Below are 27,653 nucleotides of genomic sequence, written 5' to 3' on the forward strand. Positions count from 1 at the left end.
ACTGACACCGGCTGATTCTGGCGGGAGTAGGTATATATTACTTTCAAGTCCTACATCTAATTCTAATGACACTTCGACAGAACACTGACTTTAGTCGATGAAAACCTAATAATAAATGTGGTCAAACAGGCGGTCGGAAAGACCACTAACCACTAAAAATAACTAATTCTAGTGTGAAATTAACCTACAGTGGGTTTTTATTAGACATAGTGTGATAGAATATAGTAAATACATTGCAGTTGTTTATGTTATTAAAAGTAACAAAATAATTCAATGAATCAATTTTTTGCTTATGTGCAGGAATTAACACGTCCTTAGCAGTGCAAAAAAAAGGCTCTAAAAAGAAATTAAAAATGAGATTAATCCATCCATGGAGACTGCCTGCAACCAGAAGCCATCATTGTAATGGCCGTGTATATTTTGCTGACCATTGAATATCCTGTAGAGCTGTCCAGATGCCAATAGTAATTACCACAGACTCTGCATGCAAAGAATAGTAACAATCGAATAGTTTTAATGGTTGACTTTGTCCACTATAACTTGCGACTACAGGATATTTATAGCGAAATTTCTTAAACATTTTCTACCTGATTTTTAGGTTGTTCCTGTGCCTATGCATTAACTGTCGTTTTTCAGTCGTTAAACCTGTTATAAAAATTATTCAAAGTGCAACACCTAAAAATCGGCCGAGACATGTTAACATTTACCCGATATTTTCATGGGGCGATATTTTAGTGATTTCGCAGGGCATTATTGAGTTCGCTAAAATTCAATCCACGATACTGTAAGTAGTGGGTATATCACATGTACTCTTAATTTCATAGATTCAATATAGGAAAATGTTTTACCCCTGTAAATAATCGGTTATACGGTAAAATTGAAAGCGGTAATTGGCCCAACTGCCAGTATCAAGGAATTATAACGTTGTTGTTTTGGTATAACGCTAGTTCGAATCCCGTGCTGGCTGCGCAATCAAGCTAATATCCTCGATACTCCAACCGAAGGCAGTTTTGGAGAGAGCAAGAAAAACTGGTCAATCACTGGGCTTCAGAGACTGTAAAGACTAAACGTCTCAGAGAGAGAGAGAGAGAGAGAGCTTTGTTTGTTTGTTTGATTAATTAACGTCCTATTAACAGCTATGGTCATGTAAGGACGGCCTCCCATGTATGCGGTGTGTTGCGTGTATGTTGTGCGAGGTGTGTGTTTTGGGAGACTGCAGTATATTCATGTTGTGTCTTCTTGTATAGTGGAACTGTTGTCCTTTTAGGATTTATACCTACAGGGATTTGGCATGAATTTCCGACCGTCAATATACATGTATCATAGATTTTATAATACAATGTACATATATATTAACAGTTGGTTGGAAATTCGTGCAAAGTCCATGTGATTATACCCCAGCCTTCCTAACAGGCATCAAATCGGCCATATCTGTCACACATTGAGACCAACATTAAAATATTTCTTGTAATCTTGCTTACTCAAAACTTAACTGTGACGTCAAACATGATGAACCCACATAATAAAGTGAAGATCTTTATGATTCAAAGTTTGTGTACTGCATTCAACTGGCTTTACCTAGTGCCCTTTAGTCAACTTTCATGTTGAGAAATAAGATGTTTTGAAACTTCATTCCTTTTCAAAAGCAAAATTTGTCTATTTATAATGTAATATATCTAGTTCACTCAATTTATTTGAACAACATCGGGGAAGGGGGTAACAGATATCTTTTTAAGGATGGCATTGCCACTGTCCTCAGCATCTGATTGTAGACAAAATGCAATCAGACTTTGCTACTTTTAATGTCTGTGAAAATGGGAACATTTTAATTTGAAAATACACTTATAGTTGAATGAAGTATGACAGTCATAGAACCCGACACTGATGTATATTGAGCTTCCCCGGGCGACCATGTATTGGATGCCGTGACTCAATAAACCGAATGGGATGCAGTGTAAATCAAGGTAATGAGTAGAACTCGGATAACACGAACACCTTTCCTGATATATAAAATCTGACTTGGATTTTAATCACACTTAGCTTGGTGTCAGTCCAACTCCCCTCACCGTGTGAGACAAACACCAAGCAAGGAAACGACTTTCTAGAAGTATTAAGCGGCAATTTCAACCTGGAACATGGAAAAATAAATCTTGTGAATTATAAAAAAAATTTCAAGAAACAGCTATAAGGAAAAGTTGTCCATGGGATACTTGAAATAAACTGTTAAGATTGTTTGAAATACTCATGAACAACACGACAGTAAGTTCTAGGAAATAGCTGCGGGCGACTGTTTGGAGCATTCCTATTCGAACGGAACCACAATTTCCAGGAAGTACCTGTGAGCGACTATTTTGAATAGTACCCAAAGAACAGAACAACGAATTGCAGGAAGTAGTTACTGTTTGAAATAAATTAAATCTCCACCATGGATAGTAACAACACAACGAGTGGCGAACCTTCAATACTCATAGATCCTCAGGAATCTATGTCCTCCATGTACTACAACCTTTTTGCAGTGATATTATTCTTAACATGGATGTTTGGTTCTTTCTTCAACGGAAGCGCGCTTCTTATATTCACAAAAAATAAACACTTGCGCACTCCGACAAACATGTTTGTAATAGGTCTAGCAATTAATGATTTCTGTATGTCATCTGTCGCCCTTTTCGCTGCCTCTGCGTCTTACAACCAGGGCTGGTATCATGGTGATACAGTATGTGCAATGGAAGGGTTCCTTGTTTATGTGCTCGGTCTTACTGACCTGTACCTGCTGTGTGCCATCTCTTTCGATAGATACATTGTCATCGCAAAGCCACTCTCGGCCAGTAAAATCAATCATGGAGTCGCCCTTTTGGCCATCGTTGGCTGTTGGTTGGGAGGAACGTTCTGGTCAGTCGTGCCTTTCTTCGGCTGGAACTACTATCATCTAGAACTGTCTAACGTTTCCTGTGGTGTATCATTCGAGGGAAACGACCCATCGATACAAAGTTACTTACTTAGTATCTTCATCTTCTGCTTTCTACTACCCTTGGGCTTAATAATATTCTCCTACAACGGCGTCTATCAGACGGTAAGTACCACTGAGGATATTTCGAGATACCAAAACGATGTGGATATAAGTTAATTGTGATAAGACTCCGAAAGGTGGGACTAACCGCTGATAAATCGTGCTTTACACACGTTGTTTTGATATCTCGAACCCCCGTATGCATAGCTACATCTCCTAGAAACAAGTGAAGTGATCAGTGATCAGGAGCTACGTTATTCTGTTTTTGAGTTATGTACCCTTATTTTTGAAGAGCAGTACTGAGCTATCTGACCATAAACATAAGCCATCTGCCAGAATTGTCATAGGTTAGAGCTCACTTTCTTATCCGTTCACTGATAGCTGATGACACTTGACCACGATTTAAGAACAATATTGTCGAGGCCCTATATTATTTCAAGCAGTATGAACTTGAATTTCATATTTGGGAAAGCCAACACACCACTTATATCACCGATATAAATCATGACATTATATCTAAATCGAAGAAAAAATCTTGCCCGTGTTATCCATGTTTTCTGTGGCCATATTAATTATGCTTCATTTCAATGTAGCATGTTCCTGTGGCATATTAGATACGATAGAACATACATACCCATACTCCCCGTTACCAAATAGAACGATAAGCCCATGATACATACCCATACTGCCCGTGGCCACATAGAACGATAGCCCATGATAGACACCCATACTCCCCGTGACCACATAGAACGATAGCCCATGGTACAGAACGATAGCCCATTATACATACCCCTACTCTCCATGGGCACATAGAACGATAGCCCATGCTACACACCCATATTCCCCGTGGATACATAGAACGATAGCCCATGCTACACACCCATACTCCCCGTGGGTACATAGAACGATAGCCCATGATACATACCCATACTCCCAGTGAGTATTTAGAACTATAGCCCATGGTACATACCCATACTCCCCATGGGCACATAGAACGATAGCCCATGATACATACCCATACTCCCAGTGAGTACATAGAGCGATAGCCCATGCTACACACCCATACTCCCCGTGAACACATAGAACGATAGCCCATGATACATACCCATACACCCCGTGAGTACATAGAACGATAGCCCATGCTACACACCCATACTCCCCGTGAACACATAGAACGATAGCCCATGATACATACCCATACTCCCCGTGAGTACATAGAACGATAGCCCATGATACATACCCATACTCCCAGTGAGTATTTAGAACTATAGCCCATGATACATACCCATACTCCCCATGGGCACATAGAACGATAGCCCATGATACATACCCATACTCCCAGTGAGTACATAGAGCGATAGCCCATGCTACACACCCATACTCCCCGTGAACACATAGAACGATAGCCCATGATACATACCCATACACCCCGTGAGTACATAGAACGATAGCCCATGCTACACACCCATACTCCCCGTGAACACATAGAACGATAGCCCATGATACATACCCATACTCCCCGTGAGTACATAGAACGATAGCCCATGATACATACCCATACTCCCATTGAGTATTTAGAACTATAGCCCATGATACATACCCATACTCCCCATGGGCACATAGAACGATAGCCCATGATACATACCCATACTCCCAGTGAGTACATAGAGCGATAGCCCATGCTACACACCCATACTCCCCGTGACCACAGAGAGCGATAGCCCATACTACACACCCATACTCCCCGTGACCACATAGAACGATAGCCCACGCTACATTCCCGTACTCCCCGTGACCACATAGTTCGATAGCCTATCCTTCATACCCATACTCCCCGTGACCACATAGAACGATAGCCCATGATACATACCCATACTGCCCGTGGCCACAAAGAACGATAGCCCAAGATACATACCCATACTCCCCATGGGTACATAGAACGATAGTCCATGCTACACACCCATACTCCCCGTGTGTACATAGTACGATAGCCCATGATACATACCCATACTCCCCGTGACCACATAGAACGATAGCCCATGATACAAACCCATACTCCCCATGACCACATAGTATGATACCCAATGCTACATACCCTTACTCCCCGTGGCCACATAGAACGATAGCCCATGCTACATACCCGTACTCCCCGTGACCACATAGAACGATAGCCTATGCTACATACCCGTACTCCCCGTGACCACACATTTCGATAGCCTATCATACATACCCATACTCCCCGTGACCACATAGAACGATAGCCCATGATACATACCCATACTGCCCGTGGCCACAAAGAACGATAGCCCATGATACATACCCATACTCCCCATGGGCACATAGAACGATAGTCCATGCTACACACCCATACTCCCCATGGGTACATAGTACGATAGCCCATGATAAATACCCATACTCCCCGTGACCACATAGAACGATAGCCCTTGATACAAACCCATACTCCCCATGACCACATAGAACGATAGCCCACGATACATACCCATACTCCCCATTGGTACATAGAACGATAGCCCATGATACATACCCTTACTCCCCGTGACCACATAGAACGATAGCCCATGCTACATACCCATACTCCCCGTGACCACATAGAACGATAGCCCTTGATACAAACCCATACTCCCCATGACCACATAGAACGATAGCCCATGCTACACACCCATACTCCCCGTGACCACATAGAACGATAGCCCATGATACATACCCATACTGCCCGTGGTCACATAGAACGATAGTCCATGATACATACCCATACTCCCCATGGGCACATAGAACGATAGCCGATGCTAAACACCCATACTCCCAGTGAGTACATAGAGCGATAGCCCATGCTACACACCCATACTCCCCGTGGGTACATAGAACGATAGCCCATGCTACACACCCATACTCCCCGTGACCACAAAGAACGATAGCCAATGCTACACAACCGTACTCCCCGTGGCCACATGGAACGATAGCCCATTATACATACTCATACTCCCAGTGCGTATTTAGAACTATAGCCCATGATACATACCCATACTCCCCATGGGCACATAGAACGATAGCCCATGATACATACCCATACTCCCAGTGAGTACATAGAGCGATAGCCCATGCTACACACCCATACTCCCCGTGACCACAGAGAGCGATAGCCCATACTACACACCCATACTCCCCGTGACCACATAGAACGATAGCCCACGCTACATTCCCGTACTCCCCGTGACCACATAGTTCGATAGCCTATCCTTCATACCCATACTCCCCGTGACCACATAGAACGATAGCCCATGATACATACCCATACTGCCCGTGGCCACAAAGAACGATAGCCCAAGATACATACCCATACTCCCCATGGGTACATAGAACGATAGTCCATGCTACACACCCATACTCCCCGTGTGTACATAGTACGATAGCCCATGATACATACCCATACTCCCCGTGACCACATAGAACGATAGCCCATGATACAAACCCATACTCCCCATGACCACATAGTATGATACCCAATGCTACATACCCATACTCCCCGTTGGTACATAGAACGATAGCCCATGATACATACCCATACTCCCCGTGGCCACATAGAACGATAGCCCATGCTACATACCCGTACTCCCCGTGACCACATAGAACGATAGCCTATGCTACATACCCGTACTCCCCGTGACCACACATTTCGATAGCCTATCATACATACCCATACTCCCCGTGACCACATAGAACGATAGCCCATGATACATACCCATACTGCCCGTGGCCACAAAGAACGATAGCCCATGATACATACCCATACTCCCCATGGGCACATAGAACGATAGTCCATGCTACACACCCATACTCCCCATGGGTACATAGTACGATAGCCCATGATAAATACCCATACTCCCCGTGACCACATAGAACGATAGCCCTTGATACAAACCCATACTCCCCATGACCACATAGAACGATAGCCCACGATACATACCCATACTCCCCGTTGGTACATAGAACGATAGCCCATGATACATACCCTTACTCCCCGTGACCACATAGAACGATAGCCCATGCTACATACCCATACTCCCCGTGACCACATAGAACGATAGCCCTTGATACAAACCCATACTCCCCATGACCACATAGAACGATAGCCCATGCTACACACCCATACTCCCCGTGACCACATAGAACGATAGCCCATGATACATACCCATACTGCCCGTGGTCACATAGAACGATAGTCCATGATACATACCCATACTCCCCATGGGCACATAGAACGATAGCCGATGCTACACACCCATACTCCCCGTGGGTACATAGAACGATAGCCCATGCTACACACCCATACTCCCCGTGGGTACATAGAACGATAGCCCATGCTACACACCCATACTCCCCGTGACCACAAAGAACGATAGCCAATGCTACACAACCGTACTCCCCGTGGCCACATGGAACGATAGCCCATTATACATACTCATACTCCTCGTGACCACATAGAACGATAGCCCATGATGCATACTCATAATCCCCGTGACCACAAAGTACGATAACCAATGCTACATACCCATACTCCCTGTTGGTACAAAGAACGATAGCCTATGATGCATACCCATACTCCCTGTGACCACACAGAACGATAGCCCATGATACATACCCATACTCCCCATGGGCACATAGAACGATAGCCCATGATACATACCCATACTCCCCATGGGCACATAGAACGATAGCCCATGCTACACACCCATACTCCCCGTGGTCACATAGAACGATAGCCCATGATACATACCCATACTCCCCATGGGCACATAGAACGATAGTCCATGCTACACACCCATACTCCCCGTGTGTACATAGTACGATAGCCCATGATACATACCCATACTCCCCGTGACCACATAGAACGATAGCCCATGATACAAACCCATACTCCCCATGACCACATAGTATGATACCCAATGCTACATACCCATACTCCCCGTTGGTACATAGAACGATAGCCCATGATACATACCCATACTCCCCGTGGCCACATAGAACGATAGCCCATGCTACATACCCGTACTCCCCGTGACCACATAGAACGATAGCCTATGCTACATACCCGTACTCCCCGTGACCACACATTTCGATAGCCTATCATACATACCCATACTCCCCGTGACCACATAGAACGATAGCCCATGATACATACCCATACTGCCCGTGGCCACAAAGAACGATAGCCCATGATACATACCCATACTCCCCATGGGCACATAGAACGATAGTCCATGCTACACACCCATACTCCCCATGGGTACATAGTACGATAGCCCATGATAAATACCCATACTCCCCGTGACCACATAGAACGATAGCCCTTGATACAAACCCATACTCCCCATGACCACATAGAACGATAGCCCACGATACATACCCATACTCCCCGTTGGTACATAGAACGATAGCCCATGATACATACCCTTACTCCCCGTGACCACATAGAACGATAGCCCATGCTACATACCCATACTCCCCGTGACCACATAGAACGATAGCCCTTGATACAAACCCATACTCCCCATGACCACATAGAACGATAGCCCATGCTACACACCCATACTCCCCGTGACCACATAGAACGATAGCCCATGATACATACCCATACTGCCCGTGGTCACATAGAACGATAGTCCATGATACATACCCATACTCCCCATGGGCACATAGAACGATAGCCGATGCTACACACCCATACTCCCCGTGGGTACATAGAACGATAGCCCATGCTACACACCCATACTCCCCGTGGGTACATAGAACGATAGCCCATGCTACACACCCATACTCCCCGTGACCACAAAGAACGATAGCCAATGCTACACAACCGTACTCCCCGTGGCCACATGGAACAATAGCCCATTATACATACTCATACTCCTCGTGACCACATAGAACGATAGCCCATGATGCATACTCATAATCCCCGTGACCACAAAGTACGATAACCAATGCTACATACCCATACTCCCTGTTGGTACAAAGAACGATAGCCTATGATGCATACCCATACTCCCTGTGACCACACAGAACGATAGCCCATGATACATACCCATACTCCCCATGGGCACATAGAACGATAGCCCATGATACATACCCATACTCCCCATGGGCACATAGAACGATAGCCCATGCTACACACCCATACTCACCGTGGTCACATAGAACGATAGCCCATGATACATACCCATACTCCCCATGGGCACATAGAACGATAGCCCATTCTACACACCCATACTCCCCGTGGCCACATGTAACGGTAGCCTATGATACATACCCATACTCCCCGTGACCACATAGAACGATAGCCCATGCCACATACCCATACTCCCCATGACCATATAGAACGATAGCCCATGCTACTAGCATACACCCCGTGGCCACATAGTACGATAGCCCATGATACATACCTATACTCCCCATGGGTCCACATAGAACGATAGCCCATGCTACATACCCATACTCCCCGTTGGTACATAGAACGATACCCCATGATACATACCCGTACTCCCCGTGACCACATAGAACGATAGCCCATACTAAATACTCATAATCCCTGTGACCACATAGTACGATATCCCATGCTACATACCCATACTCCCCGTGGGTACATAGTACGATAGCATATATTACATACCCATACTCCCCGTGGGTACATAGTACGATATCCCATGCTACATACCCATACTCCCCGTGGCCACATAGTACGATAGCCAATGATACATAGCCATACTCCCCATGTAGTGGAGCGGCTGAGCATGAAAATTATTCAAAGTGTGAAGAAAGCATGAAACTTTGCATATTGCTTTTTCAGGATATAAGGTTTCAAGATAAAAATGGACCCCAAAAAATCATGGCCCTTATTAGCCGCCATATTGGTTTTCAAAAACCACCTTCTGTGAGCCATAACTCATGTCCTATACCAGCTAAACCCAAACTTTAAACATCTGCACCCGTATTATTGATACTTAGGCACATTCTTGTAGTGTTAAACTTCATGTAGAAGGACCGCCGTTTTGTATTTCAAGATGGCCGCAACTTTCCGAGCTATATCTTATATGTATAACGCATTTAAATGGATAGGCTGACTTTAAGCAAATATAGTGAGAGTTCTTACATTTGTGTAGTGTTTGATACATAAATAATTTGATTCTTATTTTTATTTCAACATGACCGCCATTTTGAAATCTAAGATGGGCGTTTAAATTAAAGTTGTTTCCGAATTTCACTCTGTAAATTTTAAACGTCTACACGCATAGTATTAGTATTTATTATAATTAAGCAAATAAAATACCTGCAAATACAGTGAGTATTTATATTTTGTAGCTTTTGATACAAAATAATTCGATTCTTAATTAGTTTTCAAAATGGCGGCCAATCTGAAATTCATGATGACCGGCAGCATTGAATTAAAGGTACATAAATTAACCGAAACGGCTGATAATTTATGAAACATTACTTTAAAACTTGAGTCCCAAATGTTATTAACTTCTGTAAATATTACACTTAGCATCATTCTCTAAACCGATATGAATATATTAATTGAATGCAAACGTTAATTTCCATAAAGCGGGTCGTTTTTGACCCAACGTCGTCCTTATCATTTCATCCTTTCGGACAGGTGTCTGAACTTTAACTATTTCAGAGTACAGCAGCTTGAAAAACATTCATGTTTCACATCCATTTTCATGCCTGAAAGATAATTATAGTTCTAGAATCAAATTTAACACAATAGCAATATACAAGAACTCGGTGCTTTCACTCTAAAAAGAGGCTTGGACAGAGACATTTTAACACAAAATGTAAGTTCATATTTATTTAGAGAAAAATCACAAATTGATCTGTGAAATCGTCAAAATAATGTAATTGGAAATAACCTTTCCTGAAGGAGATCTTCACTACATCATCACAATAACCTATTGGTATACTTTACACTGTCTATAAATGCAAGATGTGCCAAAACCTTATAAAAGATGCTGTAGAGACTCATTAATGTCACTCAGAAGAAATATATGATATCTGATAAACTGTAGAGAGCAGAGCAGGTGTTTCCCCAAAACCAATTGAGGATCATCTCCATTTTTGAAAGCGGAATGTAAGATATTATTTACCAGAGGAATGGAAATATTCATGGCGGATAACGGATATATTTTGGCTAAAGCTAGAAGGCATTCAAGGCTTCAAATGGTTTATTATGACTGCAACTATTTAATGCATATGGATGATATTAGACCTCTATTCCTGACCACAGTTAGGGAATTATCAGAAAACATTTAACCGAAATCACTTTAGCAGTCACTTGAGAGATACTTTGTGTGATGGAGAAATATCAGACCTGCAGGCAGAAGTACGTCTCCAAAGGAGGTTTCATGGATGAGATGGTCGCCCTTATATTGCATAACCACGTTCATGCCCGGCCGTCAACCGCATCTTAGGCAATTTGATGTGGATTCAGGGAACATATTCCCTCTATTGTTAATAACCAGAAAAAATGTCAGGGAAATTTGTTCGATGTAATCCCGAACGACTCCAACATCAGGAGACTCAACTTAAGTAAGGACTCCGAGTAAGTTCATAGCAAGGTTTTGCCTCCAAACCTTGGATGTCTACCTCGTCTGACATAACCCCTTGTGGTACGTCTATCAGTTTGACAGTAGTGGAACTAGAATTAACCACAAGCAAGTCTTTGCAAAGATAGTCATAAGTATCTTTAAGTCAAAACTTTACAAATGTTAGCTGAACCTCCGAGCTATAACTCCCAATCTCATCACTGGAGATAAAGGTGGCGAAGGCAAGACAAACAAGGACATAGTCATTCAGATCCCCCGCCAATGGAGATATCAAAGCTGAAGTAAGTTTGATTGTGGAGACTTATGTGTATGAAAAAACCAGGAAAAAGGAAGTTGAGCTAAAGAAAGATGGAGTATAATTCAAGTAGAGCGGGGCTGCAATTGTTGAATCAGGTATACAGCCTTGACATTTATATTAGACTATATACACAAAGATGGGCGGAGTTTTGCAAAGTAACATTTACCATGATATTTTCAGCAATGTTTCCATGGTAACGGAAAAAATGCAAAAAATGAAAACCTAAAAATAGCAAAAGGTACTACTAGACCATAAACAGAAAGTGTCTATGAAGTTTTGTGGAAATATCTCTGCTGGTTTTAGAGTTATGCTCCGGAAATGAACCTGCTACAAAAATATGATATTTTCAGCAATGTTTCTATGGTTACAGAAAAAAGCACAAAAAGTGAAAACCTAAAAATAGCAAAAGGCACTACTAGACCATAAGAACAATGTGTCTATGAAGTTTCATGGAAATATCTCTGCTGGTTTTAGAGTTGTGCTCCGGAAACGATTCTTACACAAAAATCTGCCATTTTCAGCAATGTTTCCATGGTTACAGAAAAAAAGAAAAAAAAAGTGAAAACCTTAAAATAGCAAAAGGCACTACTAGACCATAAGATCAATGTGTCTATGAAGTTTCGTGGAAATATCTCTTCTGGTTTTAGAGTTATGCTCCGGAAACGAACCTGGTACAAAAATATGATATTTTCAGCAATGTTTCCATGGTTACGGAAAAAATGCAAAAAATGAAAACCTGAAAATAGCAAAAGGCACTACTAGACCATAAGACCAATGTGTGTATGAAGTTTCGTGGAAATATCTCTACAGGTTTTAGAGTTATGCTCCGGAAACAATTCGTACGGACGGACAGAGACGGACGGACGGACGGACGGACGGAACCCATTTGTATATCCCCCGCCAACTTCGTTGGGCGGGGGATAATGATGGTGTTGAATTAAGAACAGATATTAAGCGCTATGCTATCAGTGCAGTATATGCAAACTAAATCCACCTAAAACGCAAAGCCACCGTCAGTAAAACATGCATACGGCACCAAGTACAGGGTGAAAATAAATTGCAGCGATGGAGAACAGAAGAACAATAAGCCTTCAAACTAATTGCAAACAATGGAAATGATAGAGAGTATAAATGATATTAGGACCACATAGACTAAATTAGTCAGATATTGGTCAACTAGACAACAAACTTACTTAGTCAGATATTGGTCATCTTGAACCTTGCTGAATTTAGTTCTGGTTGACGTCGATATATGACAAAAACTTGGACCGATAGTGCAGACTGCTAATTGTGACACTCTTTGGCGTTCGACAACCCCAGCTCCTTAAAAAAGTATTGCGGTTGATATGAGAAGGCGCTAAGTAAATTGACAGATATCATGAAAAGAGAAACAACAAAGAAGCCCTAGCCACTAAAAGAAAACATTTTCATCAACTTTGCAAAAAGCAGATAGGGATGGCAGACGTCTGTATGATCTAAAGAAGGACTTTTTACATACACATGAGAAATAAGGTGGATTGTGTTCTCAGATACCATTAGGTGAAAGGAGTGTCTAGATGTTCTCAAGTGGTTATGGATGACTTGACAGTTTCATAGGAGTTATGCTATGAGGAAGGATTTGAAAGGGGGAAGAAGTATTAAGGTTTGGTAGAAGATACCAATACCATAGAATGTAGGAATGTGTGTTCCTGTTTATGTTTCCTGCACATTCAACTTAAAAGCTATTGCCAATGTAACGTGCTCGAGTCTACTTTTAAAAATAGTATAGCCCTCTGGTAGGCGAGGTGCTCTATAACCTTTGGTAACAAGGTTCAAACCCCTGGTAGCGAGGTACAACTTACACCTTTGGTAACAAGGTTTCTACAGGTACAACCTCTGGTAGCGAGGTATCACTATTACGCCTTTGGTAGCAAGGCTATAGACGTTTAAGTTCAACCACTCAGTGACAGAATTGACAAACTCAGTAAATCAAGTTTCAGTATTTGTATTATTATTTACATGGCCATATAAACAACCAGGAAATTACAGATAACACACAGTACAATATCTAACAGTTATAATACATAGCTACAGTAGAATAGATCTCATTAGTATAATTCCACATTAATTCACTTATGACAGATAAATGCTATTTTCTTTATAGTAGTATCCCACAACAAATTAATACTATTTCTATTCCCACTACTCTATTGTAGTACCACACTATCTGGAACTACCGCAAGTCTACGACCTTGACAGCGTCGCTAATGTAAATAAACCGAATAGACAAGCTGTAAAACCCCTGTTCTATTAATAGCCTAACTATGACATCACACTTAATACACCAAAGCCATTTACATGGGAAGATAGGGGCTGAGTTACGTAGACCCTAGGTTATCGGTTCCGAGATCGAGAACACGACTTACCTCATCGACTACAGGGGCGCAACTGACCCGGGGGCATAAGATGCCCCCCGATGCCCCGAATTCGCGTGCGGGCACTCCGTCACGCTGATTGGCTGGCCAAAATAACCAAACCGGAAATGTGATTCCCAACCGCGGACATGCGCAACACAATAGTCGAAGCGGAAAAGGCTGTCTGAAGTTTGCAAGATTCACGATGCCTAAGACGGCAAATAACATCACTTAACGACCGTAATATAGGTAAACTCGACATCGCGTAGATAAGATACAACTCGCTAAAACCTAGAATAATCGTAACACGTATTGTTACCGCGGGTAAATACGACAATCTCACAAACTTCATCCAGTCACATGGCCGGCTAGTACAACTGTAAACGTAAACATGTCATCGTATATTAAACATTACAAACTTATCTTTACTTAATACATGGAATGATGACAATAATAACCATCTATAGATATATGTACAATAGACGTAATTCTAGTCACGCTACACCAACATTGAAAGTAATGGGTAGTGACAAGAAATCAACTGTCAAACTTTAACTCTATAAAGAATAAATTCATTGAGGCATTCGCAATAATTTCGGAATTTTCAACAGTTACGCTAAAACTTTTAGAGTGTCCTCAGTATTCTATTGCTGAATATAACAAACGTATCACCCAAAAAGTGTCACGCAATCTATCTCAGGATAAAGACATCTTTCCTCAGGAAGACCACGAGCTTCATCGTCAAATTTGTTCCCTAAATGAACACATCCGAAGCCTCAACCGTAGCCATGGAAATGAAACGGCGAGATTGAACAATTGTATTGTACGCGCCCGTGGTGGAAAGAAATGTAAACGTAACAGAATTTCTATCAATACCAAACTATACCGGGACGGTATTCATCCAGGAGATAAATTGTGTGAAATATGGACTAGACTAATCATTAAAGACATCAAGGACAACTGTTGCGTAGAACTTGAAGACTGTTGATGGAGTTACGCGACAACTGATGTAAGACGGACTCCACGATTAAAAGTAGAATACTAGTATCGTAAGTACAAAATTGGTGTAAGGTTCTCGGCAAATAATTTGCTAGAGCTCATATAATCTTATCTTGACAATAAGTCTAATAGACTCATCCCAACTCTCGGCAAGGTTCTTTGCCAGAATGTTGTAGAGTATACCAATAATACAAAATCGGCAAAGGAGCTTTGCCATTTACAGTGTATAACAAGGTCTCGGCAAGGTACTTTGCCAAACCTATAAAACGTTGGTATTTATAGATAATTGTCAAGATTAAACTATCTGAGATACAGTATTATGTCAATCCTATGTCACTCTAGTTCGGCAAAGTAGTTTGCCACTAAATATTCACAAAAACCATTTAACTTAGGCAAACTCGATTCGCCAAGTATTTAGCACGAGCTGCACAGCCTACCCAACTACTAGATCCCAAAATGGCCACTGCAAGCTTTCCTGACCCGAAACGATACAGGACAGACGATTCTATCGATGTATTCTGCAACAAATGTGACGCCAAGATTACAAACAACAGGTTTTTGGACTGCGCCGTCTGTAAGCTTCAATACTGTTACGTCTGCACAGGACAGAAAACAAGCGTGTTACGTCTACTGGAGGCTGGCGATCTGGAAGGCTTCACATGGTCCTGTAACTGTTGTAAAGGAACAGAAGCAACACTTCTTAGAATAGAAAGTTCACTCACACAGTTGAAACATACCAGTGAACATAGAATTACGAAGATTGAAGAAAGAATAGAAACAATAGAAGAAAGGCAAGACAAGCACGAAAACCAAATATCGGCAAAAATGGAAAATCTGAAACTTTCTATGAAGGACGAGATAATCCAAGAAATAAAGGGCGAAATGACGGAAATGGTAGATAAAAGGACTCGGGAATTACAAGACCGAAAGAGCAGGGACTCTAATGTCATCATCTTCAATCTGCCTGAATCAAACAATTGTGACTCTGTTAATAGACAAGAGGAGGATCGAAGGAATTTTCAAAAAGTAGCTGATTCTATTGGTGTTTCAAATTTGGACACGACTGCAATTTTTAGATTAGGACGGCGGCCCGACCCAACTAACAAAAAAACAAGACCTCTTAAAATCATCATAAATAATAAGAAACAACGAAAAACCCTACTAGAAAATTCCCGACAAATCAAAGACAAAGCTCCAAGAGAATTCAAAAAGGTCATCGTGATCCGCGATCTGACTATCGAGCAGCGTGAAGTCAGAAAAAGAAAATTCGAAACAAAAAGAGTACAAGCTCATGAATCCAACTCCAATGAAGATCAGATGGAAGTCGAAGATATAAATGCGCCAAACACAGATATAATATCAAGCCAACCAATGACGACAATGGAGAACATTAGCCCTATCAGACGTTCTCTAAACATGACGTCATATAATCATGACGTCTCATCAAATGAATCCACTTTAGTATACAGCCAAGACACTATTCTGGATAGCAACGTCCCGACTTCTCCAGTCGTGGATAGAGCATAGGAAACTACTTTTATGGAGGTTTTTAATACAGTAACAATTGCCAATGACAAAAACAATCGTCCTTCGACCATCCTTGTTTATTACTCAAACATTGACACGTTAACCCCAAGCAAGCGAATAGAATTAGAACAAATAATTTCTCAGAAATCACCTGACGTAATTGGATTAACAGAAATATATCCAAAGTCGTCATCTACAGTATACGAAGAGCTATACAACCTGGCGGGTTATGATTCCTTCAGAAATGGAAACGGAAAACGCGGAGTCCTTATTTTAACCAAATCAATCCTTCAAGCAAGTCCAGTACATGTGCCGGTTGAATTTGACGAACATGTTTGGTGTAGTATCAAACTATTAAAAAATGATACACTGCTTATTGGAAACGTGTACAGAAGTCCAAATAGCGATTCCAACAACAATGATAAATTATTAGATCTATTATCAGCAACAGAACAACTAAACTTCAGTCATATACTTATCACTGGTGATTTTAACTATAAAGAAATAGTCTGGAGCACTTTATCAACTACAGTCTCTGCACACCATCCAGCTACATATTTTGTAGAGAAAACGAAAGACTTGTTTTTGCATCAACATGTACTTTCCCCAACAAGATACAGAGACAGACAAACTGCTAATTGCTTGGATTTAGTTTTTACCAATGAGGAAGGTATGATAGACAATATTGCACATATGCCCGGCCTAGGCCGAAGTGACCACTTGTTATTGGTTTTTAATCTGAACTTGTACAGTGATTGTAATTCGCATATTATTGAAAAAAGAGACTTCTTCAAAGGAAACTACAATAACATACGTGAAGGCCTACATAATACTGATTGGCAAGCGTTGCTATACGGAAAAGGTACCGAGGAATCATGGGAGATTTTCGCTGAAACCATATCAACATTAGTAGTAAATAACATACCAGTGAGCAAAATCACCATGGATCGTCCAAAGAACCGCATTCCTCTAGACGAACAAGCACGCAAAAACATCAAGAAAAAACAAAGGAAATGGTATAAATATCAACATTGCCATACAACAGAAAACTGGGAAAATTATAAAAGAGCAAGAAATCATGCAACAACTTCGATTAGAGCATCTAAATACCATTTCGAACAAAATATCGCCAATCAAATAAAGGAGAACCCGAAGCAGTTCTGGAAATATGTGAGGACTAATACCAAAATAAAACGAACTGTAGGAAATTTGGAGATCTCAAACGGCTTAATATGTAGCGACAGCAGAGAAAAGGCTGAACTGCTCAACGAATACTTCTGCAGTGTATTTACTGTTGAATCTGATACAGATCATCTACCCCATTTTAATGATAGAAATGTAGACACTCCACTGCTAGATATTAACATCACAAAAGAAAAAATCAAGTCGGCGATTTCTAAGTTAAAACCAAATTCTTCTGCTGGCCCTGATGTATTCCATCCCAAACTGTTAATTGAGACATCCTATGAGATTCTGGAACCTCTCGAAAACATTTTTAATAAATCCATCATTGAAGAGAAATTACCAAACGGCTGGAAAAATGCTTTGGTAACACCAATTCATAAAAGCGGTTCAAAAACAAAAAAAGAAAACTATCGCCCGATAAGTCTTACATCCGTTCCTTGCAAGATATTACAGCGAATTATTAAAGACGAAATAAGAACGCATATGGAACGGAATGGCTTTTTTTCAACCTGCCAACATGGATTCACAAAAGGGAAGTCGTGTGTGACTCAACTTATTGAAGTTGTTGACTATGTCACGTCAGAAATGGAAAAAGGAAACAACGTTGACGTCATTTACCTCGACTTAAGCAAAGCCTTTGACAAAGTACCACATAGTCGATTACTACTTAAGATGGAAAAATATGGTATAAAAGGAAATATTCTAGGATGGATAAAAGATTTTTTGAAGGGTATGAAGCAAAGAGTTTGTATGAACGGCGAACTGTCTGCTCTGCGTGACGTCACAAGCGGCGTCCCCCAGGGGAGCGTCCTCGGGCCGATTTTGTTTCTGATATTTATCAATGATATGCCTGAAGTTTTAAACTCGGTCGTAAAAATGTTTGCCGACGACGCTAAGCTGATGAAGGGTATTGGATGTGTCAGAGACAGACTAGACCTACAGAACGACGTCGACAATGTTATTAAATGGTCTGAGACATGGAACATGGAATTTAACACCAAAAAGTGCAAACACATGTCTATTGGAAATTTACATCAACATGACAACTTCTGCTACAAAATGGGCACAAATGAAGAAATAAGCAAATGTAGTTCGGAAAAAGATCTTGGTGTTACATTCGATTCTCACCTCAAATTTAGTCAGCATGTAAATAATTCAGTCTCTAAAGCCAACCGAATTACAGGATTGATATTCAAAACATTTAGCTATATCAACAAAGACATGTTTTTGAACCTTTACAAAACTCTTGTCAGGCCTCATCTGGAATACGGATCATGCGTTTGGAACCAAATTTCCATTAAGGACCAAATTTTGATTGAAAATGTCCAAAGACGAGCTACATAAAGAGTGAAAGGTTTACACAACCTGACGTATGAACAACGTCTCAGATCTCTAGGAATACCAAGTCTTCAATATCGACGGAAACGAGCAGATATTGTCCAGGTCTACAAAATAATCAATGACATCGATATTATGGACAAGGACAAGCTCTTTACGATGTCTCCTGTTACTGTCACCAGAGGGCACTCAAAAAAGATTCTGAAGCGCGGGGCAAGATTGAATGTCACAAAGAACAAATTCAACAGTAGAACTGTGGATACATGGAACAGTCTACCTGAAAATGTGGTATCTGCAATGACTCTGAACTCATTTAAGTCACGCCTGAACAAGCACTGGCACAATGAGCCCTCTAAATTCACTCCTACATGTTTTTAATGTTACTTGATTGGACAACTATTGTATACAAGGATACGCCTCCAGAAGCCATTGAGCTTACAACGGTGTTAATTTACATAATTACATAATTACAACTGTGGATTTACTGTCAAAAACAGAAGAGAATGCGCCCAATTGACCGCAGTAGAAGTGATAAGGTATTTTTGAGGTGTTATCTGCAAATGGGCTGTGATTTGGTCAATCGCTGATGACTTGCGACTTTGAGGATGATCCAGTCTTATGACGCTGCAGAGTTGTAATTCAAGGCATTTGATATATATCAACATTTTCAGAATGTTAACTTGATTTCTTACAGGATCACTTACAGAGTGAAATTTGAAAACAACTTTAATTTAAATGGCCATCTTAGATTTCAAAATGGCGGTCATGTTTAAATTAAGAATAAAATTATTTATGTATCAAACACTACTAAAATCTAAGTACTCTCACTATATTTGCTTAAAGTCAGCCTATCCATTTAAATGCATTATATATAAAGATAAAGCTTGCGAGGTTGGCGGCCATCTTGAAATACAAAATGGCAGTCCTTCTACACGAAGTTTATCACTACCAGAATGTTCCTAAGTATCAATAACATGGGTGTAGACGTTTGAATTTGGCTTAGCTGGTATAGAACGTGAGTTATGGGTCAAAGAATGTGTTTTTTGTGGCCATTTTGAAAACCAATATGGCGGCCGCTAGGGAGCATGATTATGAAACCTTATGTCCCAAAGAAGCCATATGCAAAGTTTCATGCTTTCATCAATTTTTGAACGATTTTGCCGAAAAATCGAACTTAGCCGCTCCACTAATGTCCACATAGAACGATAGCCCATGCTACACACCACATACCCATACTCCCCGTGGGCACAGAGAAAGATAGCCCATGCTCCATACCAATACTCACCGGTGCAACATAGAACGATAGTCCATGCTACATACCCATACTTCCCATGACCACATAGAACGATAGCCCATTATACATACCCATACTCCCCGTGACCACATAGAACTATAGCCCATACCACATACCCATAATCCCCGTGACCACATAGCACGATACCCCATGCTACATACCCATACTTCCCACGTCTACATAGTACAATAACCCACGAAACATACCCATACTCCCCGTAACTACATAGAACGATAGCCCATGCTAAATACCAATACTCTCCGTGACCACATAGAACGATAGCCCATTATACATACCCATACTCCCCGTGACCACATAGCACGATAGCCCATGCTAAATACCAATACTCTCCGTGACCACATTGAACGATAGCTCACGATACATACCCATACTCCTCGTAGGTACATAGTACAATAGCATATATTACATACCCATACTCCCCGTGGCCACATAGTACGATAGCCAATGATACATACCCATACTCCCCGTTGCCACATAGAACGATAGCCCATACTACATACCCATACACCCCGTGGCCACATAGTACGATAGCCCATGATACATACCTATACTCCCCATGGGTCCACATAGAACGATAGCCCATGCTACACACCCCTACTCCCCGTAGCCACAGAGAACGATAGCCCATACTACACACCCCTACTCCCCGTAGGTACATAGTACGATAGCTCCTGCTACATACCCATACTCCCCGTTGCCACATAGAACGATAGCCCATTATACATACCCCTACTCCCCGTAGCCACATAGAACGATAGCCCACGCTACCTCCATACTCTCCGTGGCCACGAAGTACGATTGCCCATGCTACTACCATACTCCCCGTGGCCACAGAGAATGATAGCCCATACAACACACCCCTACTCCCCGTGGGTACATAGTACGATAGCTCCCGCTACATACCCATACTCCCCGTTGCCACATAGAACGATAGCCCATGCTACTACCATACTCTCCGTGGCCACGAAGTACGATTGCCCATGCTACTACCATACTCCCCATGACCACATAGTACGATAACTCATACTCATAGCCCATGCTATACACATCCATTTGGGGGGGGGGGGGTATAGATGTCTTGTCCGATCACAGGGACCTGGCACGAAAATTTTTAACCAATAAGATACATATTATATATTATTGTATCAAGGGTATGAACTCGGCGGTCGAGAAAAACGGACCTATTTTTTTAAAACCGTGAATATTTTAATAAATGGGTTCTATACAACATTGACGGATATCTTACATTAAAGAGAAATAATTTATCTTTCCATTGAGTGCTTGATGAACAAAATTGGCCAAGTTATGGCTTGATGAATCGGGAAATTTACGAAAACATAGAAGGATAGCCCTTACTACACATCCATACTCCCTGTGCGCACAACATAGAACGATAGCCCATACTACACATCCATATTCCCTGTGGGCACATAGAACGAAAGCCCATACTACACATCCATACTCCCTGTGGTCACATAGAACGATAGCCCATACTACACATCCATACTCCCTGTGGGCACATAGAACGATAACCCATGCTACATATCCATACTTCCCGTGGCCACATAGAACGATAGACAATGATACATACCCATACTCCCCGTGACCACATAGTACGATAGCCCATGCTAATACCATACTCCCCGTGGGTACATAGTACGATAACTCATAGATATCCATACTCCTTTTACCACTTAGTACGATAGCCCATGCTACATACTCATACTCCTCATGGCCACATAGTACGATAATTCATACTCATAGCCCATTCTATACACATCCATTCGGGGGGTATGGATGTCTAGTCCGATTAGACAGGTTTAGCGGACTACACATCCATACTCCCCCTTGCAACATAGCTCATCTTGTTCGCATCTTTTACATGGTACCATATTTTGTTGAATAATATATTATTATTGGTCTTACCTATGTAATTGTAAGTTTTCGAGCTCGATAGAGTAAAATGACGCCACAATAATGACGTAAAAAAAGTTCATGTAACAATATTTACATTTTCACTTCGCTCCGCCTCAATGAAATTAGTAAACTCCGATCACTTCATTTCCCAATGAAGATGCTTGGTCACGCGCTGACCTCTGACCGGCGTGAGAATACATTTTGACATTGTTTACATTTTAACCTAGTTTTACGCCGCTTCAGTTTTGAATGAACTTTCTGGGATGTGGCCTATCGCTGTACATTTAGAAACACAGACAGAAATGTTTGATAAAGTGATATTAGAAATTGTTGGTAATATGATATTACAGATATTTTACACGTATTTTGAAGAAACGATGACTCAAGCTCAAGCCCCGGAAAATGCTGAACATAGGCTACTGAGCGCAGCGATGTTCATCACTCATCGAAGTAGGCATAATCGAACGCAAATAGTTAGGATAATATGTACAATATATAGATCTATATGTGAAACGGTGACATACATGTAAGCTTAGAAACGATAGATTCCATAAAAATACCAAACAGGCTGATTTCAGTGACATAAGCCTAACGAAACGATTCTGCGAGTGTCAAAACCCACGGCATTCGAGGGTCGTTGGAAACCACCAACATTTCAAATAAATGTTTCTCTACTTACTTTATACAGAATTTTAATCCTAAAACTCCAGTTGACAGAGAAGTTATCACATTTCAAGAATAACACACAAGTCTTCCAGTGATCTGCGACTAAATCCCACATTTTAACACGTTTTATTGAGCCCCTGAAGCATGGTTCTTGGACCGCATCGCATACCATAGACACAGGGGTTGGATTTCACAACAGGTTTAGTTAATAAACATTTAACTGCCAGCTACAAACAATTACCAGACGGAAATACAACATTCAGGTACATTCCATAACAATCGCAATTGATTTTTAAAAGATTTGATTATGTTTAGATACCAACTATTCAGCATTTTCACCACAATCGTCATTTTCTTCAAAACCGGACCCCTGCTAAATCGAGCAACCGGATTACACGTTGACTGCACTGCTAGTACTGCGCAGTATTTTTTTTTATTTGAAGCTACATGATCATGTTTTTATGATACAATTTAAGCCATTAATTCCTGTACATAAAAACAATATTTCAAAATCGCCGTTTTTAATTGTAACAACGCGCAAAGAATGAAGTTATTTTCGGAACTACATTTTATGTTGCCTTGGTGACGAAAAGAACTGACTGGCGGCTGTTCCGTAGCTGTACATAAATGTACGATAACTGATACAATGTTGCAAATTGTATAATAATCTTATACCGAATACATATAATTTGACTTTTTTCAAAAGCGGGATATTTAAATTGGTTAACGTAAATATAAGGATTGATTATCAATTTTGTTGCTTGCATTGACTGATGAAGAAAGTTAATCTCGTGCAAATGTTACATGAACTGCTTCGCAGTTCACTTCATTTGCACGAGATTAACTTTCTTCATCAGTCAATGCAAGCAACAAAATTGACAATCAATCCTTAAGTAATGATCCATGTCAACCTAATTTTGTTTTGACTGGGCTACGCCGTAGTTTTCTTCCTTCCCCTAAGATTGCTCTGAAAATACATTGTAATTTATGAGCGCAGCACAGCAGAGAATATTGGTACTAAGGCAGGCAATGCAGTCTAAATTTTGGTCAGTCTCTGATCTCTGATCACTTTGAATTTATCCAGGTCCGAAATGTTGCGAGAAGTGGCGTCTGGGATATGACAAGTCGTGTGGCGAGAAAGAATCTCAGGGTCGAGAAAAAAATGGCTAAAACAATCGCTGTTATGATACGTAAGTATTTTCATAGTATTGTCCATCCTTCATCTGATGGCCATCACTGGTTCAATTATCCATACATACCATATGGTGCTGCAGTGGACTCACTGTTAACCATGAAACTATTAGAGTATACCTGTGTTTTTTTAAGTGTTACCAAAACGCAAACTTTTAATAGGAAGTGAGCAAGAAAAGAGTTGTGCAGCTGTTTAGTTGTGTATTGTTTTACTCTTTGCTGGTAAGTTGCAAAAAAACACACACAAAAACAAAAACAAACAAACAAAAATAAAAAAAATCCACTAATAACATATTTTTGTATAAGTGTATGTTGTGGTTACATTGGTATACATATAGAAATAACAAGTTGCTATGATTTAATTACATATGTCCCAAAATTATATGAGTTTAATGTTATTATATTATATTATATATATATCTGAGCCAAATTTGAATAATTGTCTCATTTGACTAATGTACATATTAAGAGTAATCCATCTTATGATAATCAATTATCAATTTATCGGTTGGTATGTATTGTTTTTATACAACTAGGCCCTATAGTAATATTTTAACTAATTTGCACATTAAGAGTTGTACATTTCATAAAATGTGTGTCTATTTACAGTGGTGTATCTGATCGCCTGGCTTCCCTACACCATTGTATCCTTCTATCAAGCCTTTCTCGCTCCAGAATATATCCCGTTGATAGTAACTGGACTACCACCGGTTTTTGCTAAGTGCAGTGCAGCGCTCAACCCTATTGCGTACATTGGAACAAACAAACAGTTCAGAATGGCATTCTACGAATTAATGCCTGAAGGAATGAAGAAAACAATGATCAAGAGAGAGGAAGACGCCATGCGATCTTCGTCTGATTCTGACGACAATAAAAAGACCGCCAGAAAACCAACTCAAGTAGCACCTGCGGCTGTGGACGACGGGGCGTCACAAGGGGAGAAAACTGCAGTGGAAGACATATCGCCTCCTCAATCCCAGGCTGTGGCTTAGCTCTGGAGATTATTCCCGTACAACATGTTTACTAGAAAAGCAGTCATCACCATTAATATATGGTAAATGGAAGTTATATAAACAGCATCTATGAACCTCTATTCTTTGACATTTGCAACACTTCCAAGTTAGTCTGATCGAAAGCGCTATATCGTAAGGATGATAAGCAGTACTTACGCCCTTACCAATGCAATTTGTCAAGAGCACATTGTATAAACTATCATAAGATTAAAAAACATAGCATACAACTCTGCCTGACAAGTATATTCTAATTCAGAGCATGTAATTACTTTGTTAAAAAAATAACCTTGACCAGTACGTGATAGTTCAGAGCATGAAACGTTTCAAGGGAGGTTATAGGAAACGGTCCTTACATTGTGGACGAGACAACCGCTATCAGCAGTCACTCGTCTGCAAGAGCCCAATCGTCCTTGTGAAACCATCGATGTTTGTCGATGACTGAGTCTCTTCCCTGAGTGATAACGATATCACAACCGTCTGCCACCTCGTAATTGAAAAATCCCTGACATTTCCGCTGGGTTTACAAAAATCCGAATGTCCGTCACGAATGATTCAAAGCTCTAAGATCTATCACTTATGTATAACTTCTAATATGTTTGTGTCCTATGTCAGTCCCTTAGCCCCAGGGAGTTTAAAACCCCAATTTGTCCTTTTGTGGTGTTATATTTATGATCATCCACTCTCTTTCACTTAATATTTGTAGAACATTGATTTCCCTTATCATAGACAGGGATATCCGCAATTTATTGGTGTGAATTAGACATCTTTTCTATCAATCCTACCCGAGAGGTCAAGTAAATAGAGAAATTAATACGATACCTATTCCTACTCACTTTCATAGAGGACCAAGCAACCCCTGGTACGTCAGTTCATATGTATACACTCCACCTTATTACATGATTGAACACGTTATTTTGCTACAACTGTTGTAATCTTTGGGCCAATGAATAAACATAGGAAAATGATTCTGACAGGACTTGCTTACTTTTAAGTCCACGTCAAGAAATCTGGAAGCAGCAATTTGATTGGTGAAAATGAAAGGTCATCGAAATGTGACCTCATATGTTATGTTGTTAGATCTTTTATGAAATGGAGTGGGTATAAGGATATGGATTTAAATCAGATTGTGAACTTCAGGGTTGTCAAAGTTTCACCTTATTTTATGACCAGGGGGTGGAATAATAACATTTTACCAAAGGGTTCTTCTTAATCTCATTTCATCTGACAAATATTAGATATACACGTAATTTGACAAAATTATCTCTCTTCCATCCAATTTCCTCATAGTAGGACTTTTTTATCATGGTTTTGATATATGAGAGATGATATCGGTCGATGATATAAGATGAGTGAGAATGTATTGAAAATGTGACCAATTTGATCTGGGTCACGCGAGACACACGAGAGAGATATAATCAGTCAATGGAATAAGTGATGGAACTGTCAGTGTAGTCAATGTTATTACACCTGAGATAGAAGACCTCTGTCAATGCCGACAATATTGTAACACGTGAGAAATGACCTCAGACAATGTAGTCAATGTTATAACATGTGTGAGAGATGCCCTTATTTAATTATGTTATAACATGTGATAGAGATGACCTCAGTCAGTGTAGTAGTCAATGTTATAACACGTGAGAGATGCCCTTATTTAATTATGTTATAACATGTGAGAGAGATGACCTCAGTCAATGTAGTAGTCAATGTTATAACATGTGTGAGAGATGCCCTTATTTAATTATGTTATAACATGTGATAGAGATGACCTCAGTCAGTGTAGTAGTCAATGTTATAACATGTGTGAGAGATGCCCTTATTTAATTATGTTATAACATGTGATAGAGATGACCTCAGTCAGTGTAGTAGTCAATGTTATAACACGTGAGAGATGCCCTTATTTAATTATGTTATAACATGTGAGACAGATGACATCAGTCAATGTATCAGTAGTCAATGTTATAACACGTGAGAGACGCCCTTATTTAATTATGTTGTAACATGTAAGAGAGATGACATCAGTCAATGTATCAGTAGTCAATGTTATAACATGCGAGATGAGAAAGATGACCTCCGTTAATGTAGTCAATGTTATAACATGTGTAAGAGATGTCCTTATTTAATTATATTATAACGCGTGAGAGAGATGACCTTAGTAATAGAGAATACATGGTTAATATCTTACAATA

The 27,653-nt window shown here is 40.5% G+C and overlaps 1 protein-coding gene across 1 annotated transcript; it reads left to right on the forward strand.

The window, feature by feature from the left end:
- Positions 1 to 2,425: 2,425 nt before the first annotated feature.
- Positions 2,426 to 26,082, forward strand: LOC138323571 (parapinopsin-like). The gene is made up of 3 exons (XM_069268264.1): positions 2,426 to 3,070; positions 24,348 to 24,453; positions 25,064 to 26,082. The coding sequence occupies exons 1-3, from the start codon at positions 2,426 to 2,428 to the stop codon at positions 25,444 to 25,446; spliced, it is 1,134 nt and encodes a 377-aa protein (XP_069124365.1). The 3' UTR covers positions 25,447 to 26,082.
- The last annotated feature ends 1,571 nt before the right edge of the window (positions 26,083 to 27,653 follow it).

The sequence above is a fragment of the Argopecten irradians genome, chromosome 5 (genome assembly GCF_041381155.1).
Source record: "Argopecten irradians isolate NY chromosome 5, Ai_NY, whole genome shotgun sequence".
Classification (NCBI taxonomy): domain Eukaryota; kingdom Metazoa; phylum Mollusca; class Bivalvia; order Pectinida; family Pectinidae; genus Argopecten; species Argopecten irradians.

Bases quoted from the DNA above. Each gene is read 5' to 3' on its own strand.
- LOC138323571 (XM_069268264.1), top strand. From the start codon at position 2,426: ATGGATAGTAACAACACAACGAGTGGCGAACCTTCAATACTCATAGAT. The intron at 3,071-24,347 runs GTAAGTACCACT...GAATTTATCCAG, and splicing joins ACAACGGCGTCTATCAGACG to GTCCGAAATGTTGCGAGAAG. The intron at 24,454-25,063 runs GTAAGTATTTTC...GTCTATTTACAG, and splicing joins AACAATCGCTGTTATGATAC to TGGTGTATCTGATCGCCTGG.